The 12,387-nt window shown below is 38.5% G+C and overlaps 1 protein-coding gene across 2 annotated transcripts in view; it reads left to right on the top strand.

Moving 5' to 3' along the window:
* The window catches only part of LOC126412859 (uncharacterized), a 126,951-nt gene that overhangs the window by 108,549 nt on the left and 6,015 nt on the right, over positions 1-12,387 (top strand). For both annotated transcript variants that reach the window (XM_050082723.1, XM_050082724.1), the window contains exons 7-8: positions 2,390-2,537; positions 3,340-3,627. In XM_050082723.1, the coding sequence (XP_049938680.1) occupies positions 2,390-2,537; positions 3,340-3,627 (436 nt within the window). The remainder of the gene's footprint in view (positions 1-2,389; positions 2,538-3,339; positions 3,628-12,387) is intronic.

Genomic DNA, 12,387 nt, shown 5'->3' with positions numbered 1-12,387 from the left:
CTTTCATTCAATTCATGTGGCACCCATTTTCCACACTTTTGGATCTTTTCCATAGCTTTCAACATTTAGCATTGCTGCCATTTCCTTCTGACTCAAAATATCATCTTCATCCAATATTGCTTGCAATTCGGCGTCTTCAAACTTTTTTGGTGGTCTTCCACGTTCTTCATTTCTTACATCAGAATCATTATTTCTGAACCATTGAAACCATCTTTTGCATGTTGCTTCTGATAGAGCATGATGACCATATGCCTCAACAAGCATTCGATGTGACTCTGCAGCACTTTTTTTCAAATGAAAACAAAAAATTAATGCTTTCCCCAAATCATCACTTTCCGGTACAAAATTCGACATTGTTAACACGATGAAAACATATGATGTTGTTTGTTCCATGATTTGATGTATACTAAATATCTTTGACAGATGTCATACCAACCAAACACAAAAAAGTTAAGGCTCATTCACAACAAATATTTCCTATCGACACATTTGTATCTTAACGTTCATTTCATACTGGTACACCTGGTAACTATCTGAATAATTTCTTTTATATCACAATATATTCTTTCAATCTCTTCATCATCTTTGAACTAGTTGGCATATAAAATTGTACTAGTGTGGTGGGTATTGACCTTGTGTCTATCTTTGTTATGATAATGTGTTCACTATGTTGTTCATAGTATCTTACCCACATTCATAGTTTCTTATTCATTATTAGACGTATTCCTGCATTACCTCTGTTTCATTTCTTGTTTATAACCCTGTATACCACCATGGCCATGGGAGTCCGTTTGGGTGTCGGTGTGGTTGTGTGTGTGAATGTGTGTACTTTCGCAAGAAAAAGAGCAAGAGCTCAAAAGTTAGTGTGGCTGCTGTCCCGTGTTACATGTCTCTGTGCTACATGCATGGCCTGCTATAGGTGAGTGGTTGCCTTTCCCTTATTTTACGTATAACTCTTACACATGTGACCAGTAATCCTTTTCATCGTGCCACCAGACTTCATTGTGTCTAACTATAATCTATCCGTTTCCCTTTTCAATTTTTTTAATGCAGCTATCCTTTTAAGTGGTCTAATATTCCACACTACAGTCGGCGAAATGCCAGTTTTGTTTTTCCTAATGACTACATCCTCCTGAATAGATCAGGCCTTGAGATCCAAATGGGGGAATATTTTACCTCTGGAATATTCCACCTAAGGAGATGCCATCATCATTTAAACACATAGTAGAGCTGCAAGCCCTTGGGAAAAGTATAACAGCTGCAGTTTTCCCATGCTTTCAGCCATTTGCAGTACCAGCGCAGGAAGACCATGTTAGCTGATGTTACAAGACCAGTTCATTCAGTCATCCACCCTGTTGCCTCTGAAGTTACTGAAAAGATTGCTGCCCCTTTCCAGGAACCACATATTTGTCTGGGCTCTCCACAGATATGCATCCGTGGTGACTGCACCTACAGTATGGCTATCTGTATCATTGACACACACAAGCCATCCCACCTTGGCAGTGTCTGTGGTTAATAGGACAGTTGCTACATACCAGTTTATATTGTTGGACATGCTTGTACTTGCACTGAAATATTGAGAGAAAATAAGACCAATATTCTGTGGAAAATGCAGCTTGTTCTAATATGATGTCCTGAATACATTATTACAAGCTGGTGAAAGATAACTGAAAGACTACCAAGTGAGTGTAAGTAGCCTTCAGTGTAATGTATTAACAACTTCAAACGATGGGAAGGCAAGGATGGATGTTGAGCTGGGACACAGCCAGAGACAATGGCCATTTGTTTGTGAGTTGCGCTTTTGTAAATGTATGTGTGTTTTCTATTTTTGAAGAACAACTTCTTTGTCCTATAGCTTGAATGTTTAGCACTCTTTTCATTGTGCCTATCTACAACTCAGTGCCTCCTCTATGTGGTGAGTAGCAATCTATCCTTTCCTATTGTATTAACAACTTCTTATTTCATGTGTGCATTGCACAGACTCACATGAAATGGTGTGTGTGTGTGTGTGTGTGTGAGAGAGAGAGAGAGAGAGAGAGAGAGAGAGAGAGAGAGAGAGAGAGAGAGAGCGCAAGCGGGCGCGTGCACGTCTTCACATGTCTTCAAGCATTTTAGCAGCATAATAGTATCTGAAGAAAGCTGTTTTGTTCTTGCAGTGACTCACCCTTACACGAGCACAATTTTCTTTGAACCTGTTTGTATGTCTGAGCAGCTACTATTCATCCTTTCATTAGCAGGCTGTAAACATACTAAAGCTCTGCCAGTGCGTTCATACTACTGAATTCCTAATTTTGATCTTTTATTTGTCTACATTCGTCCTCCCAACTTACTTATATAGACTGAATTTTATTTTGACCTCTACATACATGTAATATTTCCTTTCATTCAGGATACCCCTGCTGGAAGGCAGAGCTGCTCGCAATATAAACTGCCAGAAAGAAACTGGAAGTAGCTGGTGTGGTGTGTGGTATGATAAAAATGACATCAACCAGGTTGTTGTTGCCGACAACTGTTGTGTTACTTGGCACGATATCAGGGTAAGTTCAGATTTCTCTCTCCCTCTCTCTGTCTCACTCCTACAGTGCCCACTGCCCATTCCCCTCCGCCTCCTGCCTTACCCCTCTCCATCACCCTCTCCTTTTTTCACTGAAATGTAAGTATTTGTGCATGATAATTTTGCACACGTAAGTACATGATAATGTTGCACCTGATTTATTGTGATTATTTGCAGCAAAATACCATTTCTGGCTTTATCATAAAAGACTGCATTTTTCTCATCCAGTTTGATATTGTTTACCAATATGAAGATTGATGATATCTCTTCATCCATGCTGATTGATTGATGTGACACTGTGGTAGCACACTGGACACTTATTAAGGAGGGTGGCGGTTTATAGTTTCCATAAAATGCCTAAGGTGAATGCTTAGAAAGGGCATGAGTGAGTTCTTCTCCAGCCCAAACTTGTTCTACATCTCTAATGAGCTTGTCATCAACTGGATGCTGATCCATAATATTCATTCTTTTCATTCTTGTGGAGGATTAGAATTGAGGAACCCATTGTAATTTTTCTGATTTGGGAGTACGTTGGTATTTATGAAGTACATAGAAGGCAGGAAACAAATTAATAAACAATATTTTGTGTTTTTCTGTTCTTATTTGTTCTTTGCTACAGTGAATACACTAGCTGCTTTTCATTTTGGATTGCCAACTTGTGGCTGTAGAAACCTACTGGAGAAAAGTAATATTTACATGTATGTATTCATAAGTGTCATGAATGTTTTGCATTTTTATTTCTCGCACAGATAAGCAGCACTCAGTTTTTTACTGTATTTTTATAGTGCGGACTTAGTAAGAGTAAAGGAATTTGCCTTGCGAGCACCAAACACAAGCTCCCACTGGAGTGGTCATGCGAGGAAGTCTCACTTTTGGTGCCATCACAGCTGCACCATCAGTTGTACATCGGCACTACCCACAGCCTGCTGCAGGTCGACAAAAGGTGGCCAACTCTAGCGCCACAGCCTGTGCGTCGATGGACACACATGCTAAATGGACACTTATTGATGGGTCAGACTGTTCCACTCCAAGGAACAAAATCTGAGATTATTTGTGTTTCCTGTACCCAGCAGGTAGGTAGTTAAAAGCTTCATACTTTCAGAAATTACTCATGTTCTATTTTAATTGTTTTCACAAAAGTTCATTTCTATTTTTCTTTATAATAATATATTAGTAAATATCAGGCAGAAGAAATCACAGTATTTTATCTTGTGCTGTACAGTACCATAGGCATAAAATAGTTTTTTGAGCCACTTTTCTATAAATTATTCATCTGGTTGTTTTTATGATACATTTCTCCAAGTTTTACTTTTTCTTCTCTTTGGAAACATTAAGTACTTCATTGACATAAAAACTTATTTTCTTTTCTTCTCACCTATCCCCACATGCCATTTTATAGTTAGCCACCCCATGCAGAAGACATGCATCGCTGTGGTACACATTTTACGTCATTTTTGTGAGATATACTAACACTGCAATGTTCATCTTTGGCACCCTAGTGTAAAAGGTGATACAAAATCAGCTAAGTGCAAAATCCACACAGTTTGCATGTTTGTTTACTTACTAACATATATAAGCAGATGGCCGATATTACCTTTGTGTCCAAGGAAAGTTAGGAGTGTCAGATAAAATCACCTCAAAAACGTACGTCCAAAAACTTGGCGTAAAATTTAAATATGTTTTCCAAGTTGACTGTATCAAAATTCATGCGTGTGCTGTGATATATTGTGTATTTTCATACCATTTGTGCCATAAAAATGTATTTTGTGTATATTAACATGAATAAATATGTATTTTTTGAAGATTTTCAGAAGTTACAAGTGTCATTCACAGTTTGTGTGGTAATTCAGCTTTTTTAAATTTGTTACTGTAGCACATCATTTTACATTTAGCTTTCCCTTTCAACATGAATGTATATTGTGTGCATTTATCATAAATTACTGCTGTTTTTGTCATTTGTTAGCACCTACAACCTCAAACAAGTTTCAGGAAATTAGTAACTTTTATCCTAGCTTTCTCTGTTGTATTTATAGAAATCTCATTATGCATATTTATTGCTTCATTTCTTAAGGAGATTAGTAATATTTTTAGGTTAACAGAACCAGAAATTAAAAGACAATCAGAAAGCTTATTTTAAAGTTATTTGTTTACTGTTCTGTTAACCACTGCACCAGCCACAAAGCAAACCCCACTGTGAAAGCTGTTCTCAAACAGGGGAGAAGTCAGTTGATGTTCATAAGCAGCTGGAAATCATCCTGACTATTGTCAAATGCTTGGAAGTTGCCACAGATGGGTGTGTTGAGAGAGAGAGAGTTGTGTACCAGAGGTACCAAATGTTCCGTAAGTTCCATCTGCTCCTGTGGGTTTTGTCCCCCCTTCTACAGGAAGTACAGGCTGTATCCCTACTCATCGATTTGACTGTGAGTGATGTGTCTGTGATATGGCTAGGTGCCCTGTACAGGGGAGACAAGGACCAGAGAGAACCCTGGATTTTGTACCCTTCCCCCAACCAGGCAGTTTGAGATGCTGTCTTTGACTGAAACAAAAACTGCCAGCAGTGAGAGTCACTTCACCTGTTGCGCCTTGTGTCAAGAGGAAGCAAACACAAAAGGGTAGGAATCTATGTCAGCAGCTCAAACTTACAGCAAATAATTTTACTCCATAATGAACACCAGGTGCTCTGAGAGTCTATGCCTGGGGCCTCATTCAACTTGATGAAGAAGCTATTCTGGCAGCCATTGAGGGAACAGGGTGCAACCAAATGCAGATTGTGGCACACATTGCAACAAATTATGCCTGTGTCTGGGCTCTAAGGTTGTACTCGGATCGTTCCAATAACTGGCAGAGAAGGTCGAGAAGACCAGCCTTCCTCACAGAGTTTTAATGAAGCTCACAATTTGTAGCACCATCCCCAGAACTGATCATGGCTCCCTGGTTTGAGTTAAATGGAAAAACTGAATCAGAGGTTTCGATCATTCTGTGACGAGCTAGGCTGTGGCATGGTGAACTTGACCATAGCGTTTGGGGTCGTCCTAAATGGATCAGGTGTGCACTACACATCAGAACTGCTACTCAGGTATCTGTGACTCCGTGTCTGCAGTGCAAACAAGGTTGTATGGTTTTTTTAATTATGACATACTCTGTCCAGTCCATATAATGATAACTGTAAGAGACCCAGGACCCAGAATTATAAGATCCAAAGAAATGATCCCAGCGGACAAGAGTATTAGAATCCTAGTGATTAACTGCCAAAGCATTCACATTAAAATGCCAGAGTTTGAAGCAGTCCTAAAAAGCATTAGCGCCCATAAAATACTAGATACAGAAAACCTGAAATTAACAGCAGTGAGGTTTTCAGGGAAAATTTAAGCGTGTATCGAAAGGATGGAGTAATGTTAAAGGGAGGTAGTGTATTTCTCACAGTAGACAAGAAATTCAAATCTATTGACATAAAAATTGAAATTGCATGTGAGATTGGTTGTTGGGTAAGACTCAGTATCAAGGTTGGCTTAAACTTATACTTGGATTCTTCTGTTGACCACCAGACTCAACTCCAGATAAAACCAAAAATTTTAGAGGAAACCTAAGTTCAGTTGTACATAAGTTCCCCAATTGCACTTTCATAATTGGAGGAGACTTTAATCAACCATCAGTCGACCGAGAAAATTGAAGCTGTGTAAGTGGTGAGTGTGACATGGTGTTCTGAGAGACATTACTAAAACCATTCTCTGAGAACCACATAGCACAGATTGTTCAGAAACTCACTCATGGTGGACTATATTGGATCTAATAGCAAAAAATAGACCTGACCTCTTTGAGGATGTTCACATAGAAACTGGTATCAGTGACTATCAGACAGTTGTAATAATGATTACCAAAGTACATAGGGCAACTAAAATAAGCCGAAGCATTTGTGTGTTAAGCAAATCAGTTATAGAGGCAGTAGTATCATATCACAGTAAGGAATTTGAAACATTTATGCCATTCAAACATGGGGTGACTGTCAAGGAGTGCTATGGGCAGGTGATCTACTTTGGCAACTAGTTGCCGACTAGCTGGCAATGCATTTCCACACACACAGCAACTCAGAAATGAGAAACTGCACTTGCCGTGTGTGGGTGTCGAGGAGAAGGAGTATAAATGAAGCAAATTCTGAAGTAATACGTACATCCAAAAAAATATAAACAGCGGACCATATGCAGCAGCAAACAGATTTGAAATTTGTAGCTTTTTATAGAATAATTAAACAATGTTACAGCAATTGGTGCAGTCTATTTCTTCCACTATAACACTTCCTTTTATTTCGAAAATCAAAATATCTTGATTTATTGACATGGAAATGTGGTGATAGTGAATTGTGCTCATTAAATCATTTGCATGTGAACACCATTTTATTTACACATATTGGAGATCATTTCATTTTTCACACCGGAGATTTGTGGCTTTTCACTGTTCATTTCATGTAACAATGCAGTTTTTCAGAATGACAGAGGCTGCTAGTCACGCAGAAGAATACTATCGGTAGATTTACAATTTTTTGTACAGTTGTTTCTATTGACATACCTGTAATTTTATTTAAACAGTAGGTGTACAGTTCACAACAAATGTAATGTGAAATTCTTTTCCCACTTCATACCCCACTTTCTCTGTCAAATCTCTCCTGCAGAACCTTGTAGCTGTATAAAATGGGATGTTCTTCAGATCCCTGTATGAAGCTACTTATCATAAGCACTCATTTTTCTTCGAATTAATCCAACCCAGAGCTGTGTTGAAGTGCATGACAAAACTCAGATCTCTTGGCAATGCAGGTGCAGAGTCAGTGGCAATGTATTACAAGTGATGTTACTATTGAGTCACTTGGCAGTCTGCGAAGTCCTATTTAACTACATAGGAAGTGATTTGCTGCCAACCCATTACCAACTCATGTTGGCAGAGAGTTGCTTTTGAATTGCCCCGTGTGCAGAGGACCTTAGTTCTGGAGATGAATTTGTAGAAGGTGTCCAGCAAAGGAGTTCCTGATTTCAAAATTAAATATGTCAAAAACTAAGATCAATAGATGAGTGCAACAAAAGGTATGTTTATCATGAAAGCTGTAGAATTTTATACAGAAGTTTCACAAAAGTTTTGAAATAGTTCAGAATCTGCTAACAGATGGAACTATATGCTGTGCAGCTCATACAGTATCAACTTGCATATTTAAACTCATCCTCTGCAACCAGTCTTTGCAGTCACATCACAATCGCTTTGAAATGTTCACTGCTTGCAGTACAGAGTTGTAAACAGATAGTGAAATTTTCCCTCACATCCCATAGTGTCCCAATGGAAATGGACTCAGATGCCACATAGATCGCCGATTCAGGCTCATCCAGTGTAATGGGGTGGTTTCGGTAGACAGAGTGTTTCAATGTGCCCCAGAAAAAGTAAGTCACAAGGAGTCAGATGGGCGATTACGAAGGCCAATCCATCCCTGCACCAGTAAATTTGCAATAATCGAAAACAGTGACTCTATTCCTGAAGTATTTATCAAGAAAATGAAACAACAGTTCAGCGCAAAGCTGGCCGGCCCCATCTCACACGAGCCATTTAGTGGCTGGTCAATCCTCAAACACTAGCTGTATGGTGACAAATATTCCAAAATTGCAAGCTAACATTCGATAGTGATTGGTAATGAAAAAGGATCAATAATGCCTCTGCTGCATACTGCAGCCCAAACAGTAACTTTGGAGGAATACGGAGGTTTCAGTTCACACAAATGAGGATTTTAGAAACCCCCAAAATCGCCAGTTTTTACCAAGAGTGGGCATTGCCTGCAGGGGGAGTGACTGTTAAAACAAAGTTTTTTGAAAATACCCACTAGTCGTACTTCATATTTTTTATTGACTGGTTTTGCTCTTCAAATGAACAAAAGCATCATTAATATATACAGTTTAAAGTTGACTGACAGCATTAAAGATTGCTTTTAAAGTTGGCTGTCATTGTCATTATTTACTACTTTACTTTAAACATAAGTTTAAGTACTATAGTAAAGCCAGTTTAATCTTTAGAGCTGTCAGACACTTTAAAAGTGATCTTTAATGCTGGCAGCTAACTTTAAACTATATATTCTGATGATGCTCTTGTTCATTTGAAGAGTGAAACCAGTCAATAAAAATACAAAGTGCGACTTGTAGCTGTTCTCAAAAACTTCGCCAGTTTTTGTTCATTCACGACTCCATTCAGGTGGAAGTGTGCTTCACTTGTGAACCAAATGCAGCCAACATCAAATCCTTTATTATCAGTCATTTTGAGGATCTGGTTGACCAAGTCAGCCCTCTGTTGCACAACTCGTATAGGTATGGCCTGATGACTGGATTTTGAATGGAAACATATGTATGCTCTGTCTCAGTATTTTCTGTGTGCTGGAAAGCTTCAAACCAGTCTCTGCTGTAATTCTTTGGATTAGATTTCCTTGGATTTTGCTGAATAATTCCAGGAACTGTGGCAACATTTTCAGGAGTAAGCACAGTTTGCCTGGGGGCCAACATTCCCCACTAGATCATCAGCAACACTACCTGTTGGTTGGAACTTGGCAAAGAGCTTGTGAACGGTTTTTGCATTACGTCCCTTTAGGACATTAAATTGTGTTTGAAAACTGTGTCTTATTGCCATAGGACTGTGTTCTAACCTGTGGTATTCTAGTACAGAAAAACACATCTTTCAGTGGAATACATGATTTCAACCTCTCCCTTCAATATGCTAATCTCCTTTCACATTTCAGTGGCGGACCTGATCACTCTGAGCTGTGGCGCGATTGCAATTACAGAGAATTCTAACTTTCACAATAAATAGACCACCATTTGTTGCACTCATCTATCAATATTAGTTTTTGAGATATTTAATTTTCAAATCGGGGATTCCTTTGCTGGACGCCCTGTAGAGGAACTGTAGCTCAGGTTTAGAAGAACAGTTGGCCATGCACTTGATAGATACATGCTTATTGTTAGTAGAACAATTCATGATGGGAGGGTCCTTCCATGAATAGTCACTGTAAAACAAACCTCTACGTAAACAAACTACTGTGTAATAAATGTCAAACAAAGCATGGTGCTGTAGCTAGGGAGATGCTGAGTGACATGTGTTTGTCTGTCAAGAAGGTTGGAGACTTCAGTGACAACTGTAACAGAATACTGTTGAAAGATCTCTCACAAAACCCTAGAAAAACTGGCCATCTCTCTCAGATCCTAAACTGAATTTGTGGATGAGTTAGGCCTGTTTTTACTCATAATCTACCGTAGATCCCTCAAATAAAAACTTGTGCCTTACAGGGCTAGGCTATTTACACCTTCAGTGAAAATGTACTTAATTCCTTAAATAACAAATTACAAGCAGCAGGTATTTTCTGTGATTAGTCAAAGGCATTTGATTGTGTGAACCACAACATCCTTTTAAATAAATTAGAATTCTATGGTGTCACGGGCAGCACTGCAAAATGGTTCAAGTCATACCTCGCTAACAGGAAACAAAGGGTGTCAGTGCAAGGGACTAGTGAATTAAGCCATCATCAGAATGGGAAGAAATTACATGTGGTGTTCCACAAGGATCCATTTTAGGGCCATTGCTGTTTCTTGTGTACATTAATGATCTCTCATCAATTGCACTGCCAGAAGCAGAGTTCGTTTTGTTTGCAGATGACACAAGTATTGCAATAAATAGTATGTCGAGTATACTTCTAGAAAGGTCTGCTAATGATATTTTCATGGATATTAATAAATGGTTTAAAGTCAACTCACTGACATTAAACTTTGAAAAGACTCACTATATGCAGTTCAGAACCTGTAAGAGGTTTCAACCCAGCATATGCATAAAGTATGAAGAAGAGCAGACAGAAGGGGTTGACAGTTTTAAATTCCTGGGATTACAACTTGATAATAAATTCAGTTGGGAGGAGCACACCACAGAACTGCAGAAACGCCTTAACAAATCTGTATTTGCAATTAGAGTGTTAGCAGACATAGGTGACATAAAAATGAAAAAGCTTGTATAGTTTGCCTATTTTCGTTCCGTAATGTCATATGGTATAATATTTTGGGGTAACTCTTAAAGTCAAACAAAAGTTTTCAGAGCCCAAAAGCATGTAATACGTATTATTTGTGGAGTAAATTCACGGCCGTCCTGTAGAAACCTCTTCAAAGAACTGGGTTACTAACTACTGCCTCTCAGTATAAATACTCCTTAATGAAATTTGTCCTAAATAATATATCTCTTTTTCCAACAAACAGCTCAGTACATACATACAATACCAGGAACAAAAATGATCTGCACAAGGACTTAAAAGCACTTACTTTAGTTCAGAAAGGGGTCCGCTACTCAGGAAAACACATCTTCAATAATTTGCCAGCAAACATAAAAAATTTAGTTAGAAATGAAGATCAGTTTAAAAGAAGCCTGAAAGACTTACTAGTGGCCAACTCCTCCTACTCCATTGACGAATTTTTTAATAGAAACAAATGATGTATTGTATATACTCATACTATTAGTATTGGTATTTCAGCTTAAAAAATGATGTATTTTATATACTCATACTATTAGTATTGTTATTTCAGCTTAAAAAAAAAGTGACATTTTCCACATCCACCAGGATCTCCTCTGCATGGATCTGTGGAACGATAAACTATTCTAATCTAGTTGGAAGAAAGCAAACGTCGTACTTGTCTTCTGCCTTCAAGAAGGGCATCACAAGTGAGTCACAAAACTACCGTCAAATATCCTTGAACATGCATTTTTTTTAGAACCTCCTCGGGACATTTTCTGACTTCAAACATGATGAGGTACCTTCAGTAGAATGTCCTTCTCCATGCCAATCAACATGGATTTGTGAAACGCCAGTCATGTGAAACCCAGCTCACATTTCATACAAGGCATCCTGGGTGCAACACATCAAGGCAGTTGGGTAGAAGTCATATTTCTCGATTTCCAAAAAGCATTGTCTCAGGCAGACCTTTGCTTTCTATCAAAAGTACAATTGTATGGGGCATCAAGTGAAATTTGTGAATGGCTTGAGGATTTCTTTGTTGGGAGAACACAGCATGTTATCTTGGACGGAAGTCATCAACAGATGTAGAAGTAACTTCAGATGCACGCCAGGGAAATGTGTTTGAATTCCTGCCATTCACGCTGTTTGCTATTGACTTTGCATGCAATATTAATAGTAACCTTAGACTTTTTGCTGATGTTGCAGTTATCTATAATGAAGAACTGTCCGAAAAAAGCACAAATATTAAGTTGAATCTTGATAATACTTTTAAAGTGTTGCAGATGTTGACAACTTGCATTAAATGTTCAGAAATTGTTTTTTTACACAAAACAAAAAACAATTGGAACTGTCAACTCGTACAGATACCTACCTGGATGTGACTCTTTGTAGTGACATGGAACTGAATGAACATGACATGAAAGTGAATGATCATATGAGCTCAGTCATAGATAAATAAGTGGCAGACTTTGCATTTCCCTGATATACTACCAATGAACCAGTCCTCAAAGGAGATGCTTGCCAATAATTTGTGTAATCCATCCTAGAATATTTTGCAAGTGTATGGGATCTCTACCAAGTCGGACTAATGGGGAATATTGAATACCAGTATGCACAGAGAAGGGCAGTGACTGGTCACAGGCTTGTTTGACCCATGGGAGAGTGTGACAGAGATGATGAAGAAACAAAATTGCTAGACACTTAAAAAAAGTGCAAACTCTCCCGAGAAGCCTAAGTTTCAAGAACTTGCTTTAAATGATGAATACAGGATTATGCTACAACCCCCTACATATTACTCCCACAGGAAGTAATGTATACTGCA

This window comes from Schistocerca serialis, chromosome 7, assembly GCF_023864345.2.
Source record: "Schistocerca serialis cubense isolate TAMUIC-IGC-003099 chromosome 7, iqSchSeri2.2, whole genome shotgun sequence".
Taxonomy (NCBI): domain Eukaryota; kingdom Metazoa; phylum Arthropoda; class Insecta; order Orthoptera; family Acrididae; genus Schistocerca; species Schistocerca serialis.
Note: the sequence above shows the minus strand (reverse complement) of the source record. Positions and strands in the feature narration are given on the sequence as shown.